Consider the following 16502-nt stretch of genomic DNA (forward strand, 5'->3'; position numbering starts at 1 on the left):
CAAAAAAAATGCTGGAGGAACCCAATGGGTCAAGCAGCATCTGTGGAAGCAAAGGCATGGCCAATGTTTAGGGTCGAGATGGTGCACCAGGACTGAGAGTGTAGAGGGTTAGATGGGGGGGTGATAGGTGGAATTAGGTGAGGTGGGAGATTACGGGCAGATGGAGCCAAGTGGAGGGAGGGGAGGGGAAGGGGAAGGTAGAGACAGTGGCTGAAGGTGATAAGTGGAGTCTGATAAGGGTGGGATGATAGGCAGTTGGAGCCAGGTGGCGAATGGGAGTTTAGAGACAGAGGCTGGTGAGTGATAGGTGGAAACAGATAAGGAAAGAGACATTTATGTTTGAAAAATCAGCAGATCCACATGGACAAGCTGCCTTTTACATACCTAACTGGGCAGAAGTTCAGGATTCCCGAATGCAGCATGAAGGGCAGCCATTCTACAAATATTTGACAGCCCTAAATATCCTGTGTACTGTCAATACATTTACCATAGGGCAGGAAACTTGCTCATGCAATCTGCACAAGGTAAAGTTGTCCCAATCAAATGAACTGCAGAACAGTTAAGTAAACCTATTTATTTTACTCAGTTAGCTTAGATATATTTAGTTACTTTTAGGTGATTAATTAAAGAAATAACATTAAAACAATAGTTTTGTTTATTTTTGAATAGTTCCAGAGGGTTAAGTGTTTGTTAAAGCTAAAGATATTCGATCTCAGTAACAGCTGGTAGAGGGTGTCACCGGCTGTCAAAGCTATTCTGGGAGATAATGCCAATCAGATGGGAGTTGGTTCCTGACACCATTCTGGAAGAAACAGCCTGATGCCAGGGAAAATGACTGATGACCTTAGGCAGTTCGCTTGTCAGTGGAAGTTCCAGGTCATTGTTTTCAAGTGCTACACTCTTCTCACACAAAAAGGTTTTACTGAATTTTTAATTATCTTCTTGATTTTGCCCTATTTACTTCAAAAACTGAAAGCTGGGTGAATAGATCCCAAGCCTGGTTAAAAAGACAACAATGCTTGGGATTAACTTTTCTATAATAGTTTGATGTCACTTTCTTATGCGGCATCAAGGCTTTCTCACATATAAATGTATTTTGCTGGTGAAATTAAAATCTGAATGCACAGATCATTTAAATTTGAAATTTTACAAGCTTTTGTGGAGTAATTTAGTAGTAATTGAGAGTCTGTTGGAAAGTTATTAGACAATTTACCTTCCATCTGGCCAGCTTGAGGCTGAACTGCTGTGTAGGACTGCTGATGCTGTGGAGCTCCAGGCTGATGAGCAGCAGATGAGGAAGAGGCAATACTGTCTGGTGTTCCCGATCTTTCATCGACTGGTGCAGTAGGAGGACCTGAAATACATTGGATAATAGACATTCAATTCAAGTACAATATTCAGCCATAGGGGCAACATTTAAAATATGATAGAACCCTACTGAAAATATACATGTTGACTACAGAGACATTGTAACATGGAAACTGGACTCAACCAGTCACCCCCTGTACAAACAAGTAAATCTGATCACATTTACCTATGATTTCATATCCCTCCAGACCCTTGTCAAATATCTGCCTGTTCATTTAGAATGTTACATTCAATGTTGGAAGGTGGGAGGGTGCATGTCTTGAGAAAAGGATGGCTGTGCGCTGTCCCTTGGCTTATTTAGCATATTAATTAATGCACTATAGAAAATGCGTTATAACATATATTAGTTAATAATACCAATAGAAAAAGTTAAACCCAGGGCAATAAATGTTGATGTTGTAAGTACCTTAGTTGTGTTATCACCTTAATTCATGACATCAAACCCATTCCACCACATTCCTCTATAATCAACAGTACTTTATCCTAGGGCTACACAGTTCTGTTTTCTAGAGACAAATTAAAGTTTTAGTAGACTTTGTAATTAATCAATGAATATTTCATGCATCCATCTTTACACAATTAACTGTACTCTCCAAATTCATCTTGTTCATGTACCTTAATTCCAGCTTCCCAAAAGCCTAAAGCCACTAAATAACATTACATCAGTTTTACTTCTTGGCAGATGAACATGCTAATTATTCTCTCTCTTATGGTACTATCACATTCTCCTTCAAATCCACAATTATTGCCTTCCCACTGAAAAACCTTTGATCATCCTTGCAAACCACCTGTCTCCAACTGTCAAAGTCCTTGCATGACTTTCAGTTTCAACATTCATGTCTATTTTTTTTCTGAGACTCCTTGCTTGAATTCCTCAAATCAGATTTCAATCCTCGGCCCAGTACAAAAACATACATTTAATCAAATCAAACCCTATGACAAAGACAAACTATCCCTCTTTGTCATCACAATTTGCCTGCTGCTTTGTAATTGTTGATAACACCATCCTCTTCCAATACATCACCATTGTCCAGCTGAAGGGATTGTGCTCCTTTAGTAATATCTTTGCCTATTCATTCATAACCAGAGAATCATCTGCAATGGCATCACATCTCATATCTGTGACATTGCATCTGATGGACCCAAGAATCTTCCCATTGTCTCCCTCTTATTTTTCATCCATGTACAATATCATGTGAAAAGTGCCAGATTCAACAGATATGCTGATGTCACCCAACTCTAATTCCTCACAACTTTCTTCACTCTTTATCTGAAAAATATGATGGAGAACCATGATAAATGGACAAAAGAAATCCCACAAAGGAGGAGAGCTTATCTTTGCAAAAGTAATCATTAAACCACAAAGAAAAATTCATAACTGTTCAAAACCTTTCAAGACTTGGTACATTGTGAAATGTCAAACCTTTATTAAAATACAATTCATTATTTCAAGGTATTTTAAGGTACTAGAATAGAAATGTTGAAATTTAATATTTTATCTTCCCTTAGAAAAAAACTATTGCAATTTAATCTTTGAAAAGATTACTTCCATACCAATATCTCTAACAGTTTACTTATGATGTAACATTTCTATTTAAAGGAGAAAATTGAAGACATTTAATTGTAAATTGTTAACAGACATTCTTTATTTCTCAGAACTAAGAGCTAAACCCTAGGGAGTATATATTTGAATAATTCTAAATATAATTTAAAATGTTTCTGGTTTCATCACTCCCTCTTAAAAGGGAGATGGAAGACGTAAATTGGTTAATTATTGTCACATGTACTGAGGTACAGTGAGAAACCTTGTTTTGCATGCCATCCATACAGATCATTTCATCACATCAGTACATTTTCTTGTTTCGGCGGCGAGAGAGTGGAGAGAACCGGAAATTAACGAAGAGCAAGTGTTTTTTTTTCTCTTTTCTCCTTAGCGTTCGGGATAGTGGCGAGTGATGGCGCAGGCGCGTGACGTCACTCAGAAGCGCGCGGGCCATTTAAAAGTTAGAGCAGTACCTTCAGCTTTCTGTTTCAGCGGCGAGAGAGCCGAAAATTAACGAAGAGCAAGTGTTTTTTTTTCTCTTTTCTCCTTAGCGTTCAGGATAGTGGCGAGTGACTGCGCAGGTGTGTGACGTCACTCGGAAGTGCACAGGCCATTTAAAAAGACTTCCATATCCAGCAGGCAGCATCGGAGCAGGCAGCTGAGTGACAGGGAGCAGAGTGGTTTGGGCTTTGGCTCAACGGGCTTCGGCAAGACCGGGTAAGAGGCAAGAGTTATAGAGTGGGTGTAAGTCACTGGTTTATTTATCTCAGTAGATAGTATTGGACAGTGCCATAGCAGTATGCATCCGGGATTGGTCTTATGTTTGGAGTGCCAGATGTGGGGACCCTGGGAGACTACCAGCCTCCCCGATGACTACATCTGCACAAAGTGCATTGAGATGCGGCTCCTCAAGGAACGTGTTGAGAGTCTGGAACAGCAGCTCGATGACCTTCGGCTGATTAGGGAGAGTGAGCAGGAAATAGACAGAAGTTATAAAGAGTTTGTAGAGAGTACCTCTGTGGCAGTCCCCCTCGAAAATCGGTATCTCATTTTAGATTCTGTTGGAGAGGATCACCCGACAGAGGAAGACCACGGCAACTGGGACTTTGGCACCGTGCCTGGTGCTGTGGTCCAGAGGGGAAGGAGTAATGCAGTGGTTATTGGGGATTTTATAGTGAGGGGAACAGATAACAGATTCTGTGAACCCGACAATGAATCCCAGATGGTGTGTTGCCTCCCTGGTGCCAGGGTACAGGATGTCACGAACCGGGTCCAGAATATTCTGAGGGGAGAAGGTGATCAGCCAGAAATCTTGGTACATGTAGGTACCAATGACATAGGTAGAAAAAGAGAAGAGGTCCTGAAGGAGGAATACAAGGAGTTAGGAAGAAAGTTGAGAAGTAGGACCTCTAAGGTGGTAATTTCAGGATTACTACCTGTGCCATGTGCTAATGGAAGTAAGAATAGAAAAATCTGGCAGATGAATGCGTGGCTGAGTGACTGGCGCAGGGGGCAGGGCTTCAAATTTCTGGATCATTGGGACCTTTTTTGGGGGAGGCATGACCTATTCACTAAGGATAGGTTACACCTAAACTCCAAGGGGTCCAATATCCTGGCAGGAATATTTAATTTAGCTGTTGGGGAGGGTCTGAACTAATCTGGCAGGGGGATGGAAAACAGGATGTTAGGATACAAGATGTTAGGATAGAGGAAGAGGTATATAGAAACAAGTCCAAGATAGTGTGCAGTGAGGATGGTAAGGTCAAGTAGGTGAAAAGTCAAGACAATTTGCTGAACAACAGAAGTACAACAAAATCAGCAGCAGATACTGGCCTAAATGTACTATATTTAAATGCACGTAGCATTAGGAATAAAGTGAATGACCTAGTGGCACAACTACAGATTAATAAATGCGACATTGTGGCAATCACCGAGTCATGGCTTTATGACGGATGTGATTGGGAACAAAATGTCCAGGGGTACACAGTATATAGGAAGGATAGGCAGGTAGGCAGAGGGGGTGGTGTGGCCCTGATGGTTAGCAATGATATAAAATCAATAGAAAGGAAGGACATTGGATCAGAAGAAGTGGAATCCTTATGGGTGGAGCTAAGAAATAGCAAGGGTAAAAGGACAATAATAGCAGTTATATATAGGCCCCCTAACAGCAGTCAGGATGTGGACTATAAGTTGCAGTTAGAAATAGAAAAGGCGTGTCGGTGTGACAACATTAAGATAATTATGGGGGATTTTAACAATGAAGGTGGATTGGGAAACCCAGCAAGGCAGTGGATCTCAGGAGAGTGAGTTTGTAGAATGTCTACGGGACAGCTTTTTGGAGCAACTTGTTGATGAGCCCATCAGGGGATCAGCTGTTTTGGACTGGGTGCTGTGTAACGATCCGGAGGTGATAAGGGAACTAAAGGTAAAGGAACCATTAGGAACTAGTGATCACAATATGATTGAGTTCAGTTTCAAATTTGAGAAGGAGAAGCTGATAACTGGTGTATCGATATTTCAGTGGAACAAAGGAAATTACAGTGGCATGAGAGAGGAGCTGGCCCAAATTGATTGGAAGGGTAAGCTAGCTGGAGGGACGGCAGAGCAGAAATGGATAGAATTTCTACAAGAAATAAGGAAAATGCAAGATAGATATAATCCAAGAAAAAAGATTTTGAATGGAAAAAAGGCACAAATGTGGATAATGAGAGAGGTTAAGGCTAAAATAAGAGCAAAAGGGAGGGCATACAAGGAAGCAAGAATTAGTGGGAAAACAGAAGACTGGGAAACTTTTAAAAACCTGCAGAAAGAAACTAAGAAGGTCATTAGGAAAGAAAAGATGAATTATGAAAGGAAGTTGGCAGATAACATTCGAAAGGACAATAACGGTGGATGTGGTCTACATGGATTTTAGTAAGGTGTTTGATAAGATTCCGCATAGTAGGCTTCTTCAGAAGGTCAGAGGCCAAGGGATCCAGGGAGGCTTGGCAGTGTGGATTCAGAATTGGCTTGCCTGTAGAAAGCAGAGGGTTGTGGTGGAGGGAGTGCATTCGGATTGGAGGGCTGTGACTGGTGGTGTCCCACAGGGATCCGTTCTGGGACCTCTACTTTTTGTGATATTTATTAATGACTTAGATGAGGGGGTGGAAGGGTGGGTTAGCAAGTTTGCAGATGACACAAAGATCAGTGGTGTTGTGGATAGTGTGGAGGGCTGTCAAAGCTTACAGAGGGATATAGATAGGATGTAGAGCTGGGCTGACAAGTGGCAGATGGAGTTCAATCCAGAAAAGTGTGAGGTGGTACACTTTGGAAGGACAAACTCCAAGGCGGTGTACAAGGTAAATGGCAAGATCCTGGGCAGTGTAGAGGAGCAGAGGGATCTGGGGGTTCATATCCACAGATCACTGAAAGTTGCCACACAGGTAGATAGGGTAGTTAAGAAAGCTTATGGGATGTTAGCTTTCATAAGTCGCGGGATCGAGTTTAAGAGCCACGAAGCAATGATGCAGCTTTACAAAACTCTGGTTAGGCCACACTTAGAGTACTGTGTCCAGTTCTGGTCGCCTCATTATAGGAAGGATGTGGAGGCGTTGGAAAGGGTGCAGAGGAGATTTACCAGGATGCTGCCTGGTTTAGAGAGTATGGATTATGAGGAGAGACTTAAGGAGCTAGGGCTTTACTCACTGGAGAGGAGGAGGATGAGGGGAGACATGATAGAGGTATACAAGATATTAAGAGGAATAGATAGAGTAGACAGCCAGCGCCTCTTTCCCAGGGCACCAATGCTCAAAACAAGAGGACATGGCTTTAAAGTAATGGGTGGGAAGTTCAAGGGAGATGTCAGAGGGAGTTTTTTCACCCAGAGAGTGGTTGGTGCATGGAATGCGTTGCCTGGGGTGGTGGTGGAGGCTGATACGTTGGTCAAGTTCAAGAGATTGTTAGATAAGCATATGGAGGAATTTAAGATAGAGGGATATGTGGGAGGAAGGGGTTAGATAGTCTTAGGTGTGGTTTGAAGGGTGGCACAACATGGTGGGCCAAAGGGCCTGTATTGTGCGGTATTGTTCTATGGTTCTAAGAGTTTTTTCAATATATGAAACGTAAAAGAGAGACACGTGTTGATATAGGATCAGTTGATAACAGTGCGGGAGAGATTATAATGGATGATAAAGAGATGGCAGAGGAACTAAATGAGTATTTTGCATCGGTCTTCACTGTGGAGGACATCAGCAATATACCGGATAGTCAGGGGTCTCAAGGAATGGAACAGAGTTCAGTTAAGATTACTAGAGAGAAAGTGCTAGGAAAGCTAAATGGGCTAAAGACAGATAAGTCTCCAGGACCGGATGAGGTGCATCCCCGGGTTCTGAAGGAGGTGGCTTTATAGACTGCGGAAGCACTGGTGATAATTTTCCAGGAATAGATAGACTCTGGCATGGTTCCAGAGGACTGGAGGGTCGCAAATGTAGTTCAGCTGTACAAGAAAGGTGGGAGGCAGCATAAAGGAAATTACAGACCTATGAGTCTGACATTGGTGGTGGGAAAGTTATTAGAACCAATCCTCAAGGATGAGGTTATGGAATACCTAGAGGTGCAAGGCAAGATAGGTCCAAGCCAGCATGGTTTCGTGAAGGGAAGATCCTGCCTGACCAATCTATTGGAGTTTTTTGAGGAAATCTCAGGTAGGGTGGATAAGGGAGAAGCTGTAGATGCTGTGTATTTAGACTTTCAAAAGGCCTTCGACAAGGTGCCGCATAAGAGACTGATTAATAAGATGAGAAGTCATGGAATTACAGGTAGGATATTGGAATGGGTGGAGCATTCGCTGGTAGGCAGAAAGCAAAGGGTGGGAATAAAAGGATCCTGTTCTAGTTGGCTACCGGTTACTAGTGGTGTTCCGCAAGGGTCGGTGTTGGGGCCGCTTCTTTTTACTTTGTACATTAACGATTTGGATGATGGAGTAAATGGTTTTGTGGCTAAGTTTGCGGATGACACCAAGATAGGTGGAGGAGTAGGTAGCATTGAGGAGATAGGAAGGTTGCAGAGAGACCTAGATAGTTTAGGAGAATGAGCAAGGAAATGGCAGATGAGATTCAATGTTGAGAAATGTGCAGTTGTACACTTTGGAAACAGAAATAAATGGGCAGATTATTATCTAGAAGGGGAGAAAATTCAAAGTACCGAAGTACAAAGGGACTTGGGGGTACTCATGCAGGATACCCTGAAGGTTAACCACCAGGTCGGATCGGCAGCAAGGAAAGCGAATGCTATGTTGGCATTCATTTCGAGAGGTATAGTGTATAAAAGTAGTGAGGTGTTGATGAGGCTCTATGGGGTGCTAGTGAGGCCTCATTTGGAATACTGTGCACAGTTTTGGGCCCCATATCTTAGGAAGGATGTGCTGATGTTGGAGAGGGTTCAGAGGAGATTTACGAGGATGATTCCAGGAATGAAAGGGCTTACATATGATGAGTGTTTGTCAGCTCTTGGACTGTACTCACTGGAGTACAGAAGAATGAGAGGGGACCTCATAGAGACATTTAGAATGTTGAAAGGACTGGACAGAGTAGATGTGGCCAAGCTGTTTCCCTTGGTGGGTGAGTCCAGGACCAGAGGGCACAATCTTAGAATTAGAGGGTACAGGTTTAAAACAGAGTTGAGGAGAAATTTCTTTAGCCTGAGGGTAGTGAATTTATGGAATTCTTTGCCACATACAGCAGTGGAGGCTCGATCATTGGAGGTGTTTAAGGGGGAGATAGATAGTTATCTAATTAGTCAAGGTATCAAGGGATATGGGGATAAGGCCAGAAATTGGGGATAAGGCCAGAAATTGGGGATAGAAAGGAAGTTTTTTTTCTTCTTCTTCTCATGGATATTCCCCCATTTCTCATTTCTTTTTCCCTTTCTTTTCTTTGGAGCACTCGATGGGCCGAATGGCCTACTTCTGCTCCCTTGTCTTGTGATCTTGTGAAAAACTTGGTATCACTTGCCTCAGCTATATGTTCAAAAGTTTGACAGATCATTGATACTCTTAAGTGTTCAATATGGAAATGATTCATGCTCATAAAGACTCATTTAGTGGAGCATTTTCACCATCTTTACTCACCAATTCATTTTAAATGGCCTGGGACAGTAAACAAACTTTTATTTTCTAAATCTAGCAATTTCTTGCATGGATTTCCATGGATAATTACATCACTGAATCAGCATAAGGTGAATGATTCATCCACTGTTCTGGCGATTAGCTATTACCCAGGATAATATAGTTGGCACAACAAGCGCTGCTTATTCTGTTCAGAAGTTCAATCTTGCTCAGAGCAAGCAGAAAGCTATATTGATGTTGAAAGCATAAAAGAATGCACTTAATTCTCCCTTATATTAAGTAAACTGCTAACACTCTTGTGTTGGAATATTTCTACTCGTCTATTAAAGAGGACTTGTGGTTTAAGCCCTGGCTAGTTGTGAACAGAGAAAATAAAATCAGAGTAGAAGAGATTTAATGGGAAATCAAAGTTTGACCAGGCTTAAAAGAAAAATAAAGGATAGTTAGTAGCAGCAAAGTAGTCTGACCAGTGATAGGAGGAATTGTAGTGTGCTTTTTATTAACCATTGAAATCTTATCCATACAAATTCCCAATTATGATTGCTGGTTTGTGTATTTAATAGGTTTTCAAGGAACTGTGAACTGTAGAATCAAATACTGAGGTCATTGTTCCAGGACTAAAATTAATCAGCACTTCCATATAGGATTTTGGAATAAAGAAGTTGACATAATCAGTATTTTTAGAAGTTATTATAAACATTTTAAGCATAGTGTTTTTTTAGCACATTCATAGAGTCATACAGCATGGAAACAGGGCCTTCGTCTTAACTCATCCATGCTGGCCATGGTACCCACCAAGCTAATCCGATTTGCCCATGTTTGGCCCATATCCCTTTAAATCCCACCTATCCATGTACTTATCCAAATGTCTTTTGAATGTTGTTATTGTACCTGCCTCAATCACTTTCTCTGGCAGCTCATTCCATATACACACCACCCTCTGCGTGAAGAAGTTGCCCCTCAGGTCCCTTTTAAGTCTTTCACCTCTCACCTTAAACTTATGCCCTCTAGTTTTAATTCCTCTTTCCTGGGAAAAAGACTGTGTTCACCTCATGATTCCTTACAACTTTAATGGTACAAAAGTGCAGCTATTTCCTAAATGGTTTGCACTTGGTCACATTTCTCCAATTCAAGATGTTTAGAAAATTGCAGGTTAAATTCCAATACAAAATTTAGTTTCCTCCTTTTTCTCCTTCCTGATAACTTAATATTGTTCTAAAGTTACCAGCAATTTTCAATAAGCCACCATAGTGGGTGATTCAATATTTAGTAAGTCCATTTAGAATTATAATGAATGCTAGCATGGGAATGAAGGAAAATAAGTTAAACAGAGTGTAATGTAGGTTTCCTATGGTTAGTATGAAGTGCAGGGAACCTTACTATCCACTCTGGCACCAAGTAAAAGTAGAAATGATTACATCTCCAGCAACATTCCTCATCCTGTTGAATAAAAACGGAATGCAAATATTATCACCCCATGAAGAGAAAACTGTTGCAAACAATACAAATGCAATACAACACAACACAACATGCAGAGCTGAAGCAAAGACAGAAAAAGTTGGAATCCCTCAGTGAGCAACATCTGTGGAGAAAAGAAAGGAATGAAATATTTTGTGTGCAAACTGAATCCAAATGTTCTCTGCACAGGTGCTGCCTGTCCTGCTGTTTCCGGAATATTCTGTTACTCTTTCACATTTCCAGCATCTGCAATTTCTTTTTGCTTTTGCTCATACACAGCTGAAGCTCTGTTGTTCAGACAATAATAACTCCACTGACGTTATATCTGGTCCCTTGAGCCACTGTGGTCAGTAACTTCAAGTCAAGAGAAAGCCATACCAAAAGATGTTAAGATCTCCTTGCTTAGGGACCACAGAAAATTGACATAATGAATTGATTAGTTTCACTCCTCCAGATCCCCCTCCTTGTTTTCTGTGGAACTGCATTCCAGTGAATCACAATGTTAGTATGTTTCCAACACTTGTCCTTAAATGGTACATGTTCATACTTGTTCATAAAATATTGATCAGAAAGTCTATTTTAGGGCAAAGGGTGGCAATAGGAACGTAGCTGATCTTCATTAGTTGATGTAGCAAGACACTGCATAACAAGTTTATTAACTATACTATACATAAAGTGTCATAATCATTCGTGCAAAAGCCAAGCTCATGCCAAATAGGTCAAGATTACATCCGTCTTTAATGTAATTTATCTTCTCCCAAACTTAAATTTCTCTACAGTCTAGTATGTATGTAATTTCTTGGCCCAGTTCTACAGTGACCAGCCTCTATACCCAATTTACTGAGGAGTACTGAAGGGCATGCTGAAGGCAGAACAAGGCGCACATAAAAACAAAGCCGTGCCAGACTGATGAAAGTGCAACTCAGGACCTCGTGTGCCAAGCAATCTCACAACTAACGGATCAGATCAAAGCCTGCAGAAAAATATAAAATCACAGAATGGTTACACCACAGAAGGAGGCCATTTGGTTCATCATATCCCAGCTGGTTATCTACCAGAGCCACTCACCAGTTTTATCCACTGACCCTCTCTCCACACCCTTGCAAGTTTTTATCCACCAACTCACTCTGGAAAAACCACAATGGATGCTGCTGGCCTGCTGAGTTCCTCCAGCTTCAAAGTGTTTTTCAAATTCACTCTGGAAGACCACAATGGATCCTCTCTCCACCACATCTGCATGCAGTGCATTCCACATTCTAACCACATGCAGTGTGCAGTGTTTAAAAAAAAGTATTTTCTCATGTTACTTTTAATTCTCTTCACAAGGATCCCTATGCTCCTACACCTCTTTTAGAACAATTTCCATACCATCTTCTATACATCACATATTTCTCCACATTAACATTCATCTGCTATGCATCCACCCATTCCACCTGCCTGCTTATATCTTGCTGCAATCTATCAGTATCCTCCTCACAGTTCACAATCCTTCCTAGTTTTGTGTCATCCACCAACTTAGAAATTTTGACATGCAACCAAATATAGGTCATTAATACAAATCAAAAAAGGCAGTGGTCCCAACACTAATCACTGGGGAATGCCACTATTCGCTTCTCTCCAGTATGAAAAACAATCATGCACGACAACCCTCTGTAACTTACCTAAATTCATATCCATGCTATCAAAATCCCTTTTATGCCATATGCTTCAGCTTTGCTGATAATGTGGTCCTTATCAAAATCTCTCCGTAAATCCATGTACTCAATGACTGCATTACCCTCCAAGTCCATCTGTTACCTCAAAAAACTCTTATCAAATTGGCTAAATACGATTTATCCATAACAAGTCCATGCTGTCTTGCCTTATTTAATGCAATTTCCTCCAGGTGACTATTAATCCTGTCCTGATCAGCACTTCTAAAAGCTTACTCACTGGCTAGGTTAAACTAATTGGTTTGAAGTTTCTGTGATTATCATTCTTTCCTTTTTGGAACAACAGAGTAACATCTGTTACTCTCCAGTCATCTGGCACCACTCCCATATCCAAGGAGCACAGGAAGGTTACGGTCAGTACCCCTGCGATTTCCTTCCCTGTCCCTCTCAAAATCCAAAGATGCAACCCATCCAGTCCTGATGACTTACCTGCTCAAGGGCAACCAATCTTTCTAATACCTCCATGCTATCTATTTGTAAACGTACAGTAAACTCAGAAAATCTGCTGTCCTATTATTCGGAAATCCTAACCATTCAGCATCTGACACATTCCCATTAAACTTATCAGGCCCTGTTTCCTGAGCTTCCTTTAAACTCACCCAGATTCTTCAAACTTATGGGGTTCATTGGGAAATTTATTATACTACTGCATAGTTTCAAAAAAAAAGGGAATTAAAAGTAACAAATTGTAAGATGGGAGTCTAACACCTGTTGTACGTTCCCACAAAATGTTAGCAAAGCAAAATCATAATTCCCCAAATGAAAGTCTAAAAATCTGGCTCGATCCAATGGCCAAGAGCTCTCAAATGCTATTAAGAGAGCAAGGACATGAAAACACATTGATTTTGTTTAACCTATTAGCCAAATTTGTTGGCATGTTCTTTTCAATGTATACTGCACTGAATATTGTCTCAATGCCACACCTTGACTGTCAAAGTGGAAAAACATATGCATTAAATAGTTGATCTGTTTTGTGGCTCCGATTTCTAACCAAAGAACTATTCTGTTGCAAAGTACAAAGATAGTTCCCAGAGTTCCCTACAGATAGATTTTTGCCAGGTCCCAGTTCCGTGCCAGCCCAAGGTCATAGTTCCTGGTCTTTATTTGACAAGTCCACTAATTAAGCTAGGCAATAACTGTGAAAAAAAAATAAAGTGAAAATAAGTAATCTTTTACAACGACCTACAGAAGATTTCAGAATTAACTTGAGACCACACAATTAAATGACCATTTAAATACAATTAAGAGCTAAGTTTTATTGCCAAAGAAATAAATAAAAAGTCAAATAGTATTAATCCAAGGACTGTATGTACTTCTCCAGCATAATCTCTCCATGTGTTCAGTCAATAAAACTGTTTATGATTTTCTTTCCATTACAAAATTCTTGCCATTGCAAGACAACTTCATTTGTTTATTTAATTTGTCATAACTAACACATGCAAAGATTTCAGTTACTTAAGTGATATGTTTCACCTGGGGCTATGAGCATGCTAATGATTCTCTGGATGCCATCACAGAACACAACAGAATTATGAGCCAGATTGCCAATTTTTTTAAACAATTAAAAAAGGGACTAATTAGCATTTGTAAAACACCTAATTCTTTTGTATGCACATGGCTAACAACCAAAATTCACGGTATTCCCAATGGTTCTCACAGCTACCTAGATTACACATTCCCCTTAGCCTGCTTGTAGGAAGGACCCCATTCCACTCAGAGCATTTTAGTCTCCTTCACATTTGTTCTAACGATACCACCTTCCATCGATGTTCTTCTGATATGTCTTTGTTGTTTCTCAACTATTTTCATTCCATTTGGCAATTCAACGACACTTCATATCCCACATACGTACAGGCACACCTTCGCCTTCCTTCCAGAACCACAATGGGGATCCCGTCTTCACCTTTCATCCCATCAGCCTCTACATTCAACAGATATCCCTATGCCATTTCTGACATTTCCAACATGATACAACTACAAAAAAAACTTCCCCTCCTCACCATCAATACACATTCCTGCAGCCATGTTTCCTTCCCAAGATGCCTGGTCTTTTGTCGATTGTCTTTCCACCACAAGGGGCACCAAAGTACTCTTTCCAGATGCATCAACAATTTGCTTGTGCTATTTTCAATTTTGTATACTATAGTCACTGCGCACCATACAATCTCCTCCACACAGGGGAGATCACATGACCCTGAGCTTCAAGATGCCCATCACTTTAATTCCCTGTTGCACTCCTGCTCTGAGCTCTGCTCCTGACTCCACAACTATTCCAATAAGACTCAACCTATGCTTGGGGACCAGCAATTCCCTTTCCAGCAAGATGTATTACACTTTTCTGGACTCAATAACCAGTTCAACAGTTTCAGAAATTGAGGATTTCATATTTCCATTATCCACAGCATTTTACTTTTGTAAATTTGAGTAATAATTCTGCTTTTCACATTTACACCTCCAAATCTTACATTTTTGTTTCTTCACTTACCCCATCACTCTATTCTTTAACATTTTGCCATCAGTTTTATAATTCAAATTTTCCTGCATCCTAACCTTATCACAAACATTCATTTTGTTCTCTCCTCCCATTCCCCTTTACTCTGAATCTTAAAACTCTTTTATTACAACTGATGCTGACCCAAAATATTAACACTCTCTCTCTCTCTCTCTCTCTCTCTAAATACATGCTGTAAGATCTGTATTTCCAGCAAGTTCTATTATTATTTCAGGTTTTCAGCATCTGCAGTGTTTTGCTTTTGTATTTTCATTTTGTCAGGTTTCTTGAAACTTAACTTTGAGATTATTTCAGTGTTATTCTAACTATTTGCATTAGCTGGCCTTGGGTATTATCAAAACTGCAACTACAGAAACTCTTATTTTTAATCACTTGCATAAGGCTGATTCAAGAAACCTACCCGAAACCTGGTCTTCAGTCAGGCCAAATGATGACATTACATTCTTGTTGATTTCATCTTGATTTTTTAAAGGATCAAAGGCAGACATACTGGCAGCACTAACAGGAACTGGCTGCTTAATTGTGGAGTCTGGTGCCACAGGCTTTCCATCCCTTCCATCAACTGCATCTGTAATAAAGCACAAAACTAAAAACGTGTCTTGGCTATTTATTAAAGTACAGATACCTAAATATATCAGGATCATAGCCAGTTTTCTCAGCAGCAACCCTAAATCAACAAAAAAAATCAATAATGGTTTGGTGAGAAAAGGAAAAGAGTGTTTAAAATAATTGTGGGTGTATGGCTACACATTTCACTTCTGTTGGGTTATTCTGTACACTGCTAGATGCTGAACCCCATTCTTAAACTAGGCATGTAGCTTTACTGATATGCTACAATTACATCATTATCAACAGGTTAGATTCTATTCCACATAATAATGGAAATCATTCTTATGACCTGTTAGACTGGTTAATGATCCTCAAAGAGTAAACACTAGAGCAAAAAATCATCAACCTTAGAACACACAAACACAAGAAAATAGGAACAATAGATCAGGCCCTACAAGCCTGCCCCACCATTTAACATGACCATGGTTAATCTATGCTGGCCTCAACTCATCTTCTGTGCCATTTCTCCATACCCCTCCATTCTTCAATCTATCAAATATTTATTGACTTCCAACTTAAATACTTCTAGAATCAAATCCAACTTCTACCATCCAGTGGGGCAGAGAATTCCAGAGATTCACCAGTCTCTGGGAGAAGAAATCTGTAAGTACCTCAGTTTTAAATGACTGGCCCCTTATCTTGTAGTTATGTCCCTTTGTTCAAGGCTCTCCCACTAATGAAAACATCCCAACATCTAGTCCCCTTAGGATCTTATACGTTTGAATAAGGTCACCTGTCATTCTTCTCAACTGTCAAATTAAAGATCTATACTAATGCAGCTGTCCATTGTCTACATGGGAGCGCTATAAAGATTTAAACAAAATCCCTAGACCCAAATTCTGATGATCTGCACAAAAAAAAATTGAAATTTGATCCTAGTGGTAAAGCCACTTTAATGGAAAACTGGAAACTAAGCAAGTGTTGATTGACTCAGCAATCCCAGTCTAGCTAATGCAAATCAAAACACAAGTAATCATGGAAATCTTTGCCTTCCTTCAGAGAGTTATTACTAATAACCCAGATGGCCAAGCATTTTCTGGATTGGATGCTCTTAATGCCATTCATCATCTTGGAAATTTATGAGGATGTTGCCAGGACTTGAGGGACTGAGCTATAGAGAGAGGTTGAGCAGGTTGGGACTTTTTACACTGGAGTGCAAGATAATGAGGGGTGATCTTATAGAGGTGTATAACATAA

At 40.4% G+C, this 16502-nt stretch overlaps 1 protein-coding gene across 2 annotated transcripts in view; it reads right to left on the reverse strand.

Annotated features, from left to right (window-relative positions):
* The window catches only part of tfg (trafficking from ER to golgi regulator), a 95993-nt gene that overhangs the window by 25644 nt on the left and 53847 nt on the right, over window positions 1-16502 (reverse strand). Inside the window, exons 5-6 of one of the 2 annotated variants that reach the window (XM_052014159.1) lie at window positions 15097-15264; window positions 1214-1354 (exon numbers count right to left, since the gene is read on the reverse strand). In XM_052014159.1, the coding sequence (XP_051870119.1) occupies window positions 1214-1354; window positions 15097-15264 (309 nt within the window). The remainder of the gene's footprint in view (window positions 1-1213; window positions 1355-15096; window positions 15265-16502) is intronic. The other variant, XM_052014160.1, reaches the window with a different exon arrangement.

Source organism: Pristis pectinata, chromosome 4 (genome assembly GCF_009764475.1).
Source record: "Pristis pectinata isolate sPriPec2 chromosome 4, sPriPec2.1.pri, whole genome shotgun sequence".
Taxonomy (NCBI): Eukaryota; Metazoa; Chordata; class Chondrichthyes; order Rhinopristiformes; family Pristidae; genus Pristis; species Pristis pectinata.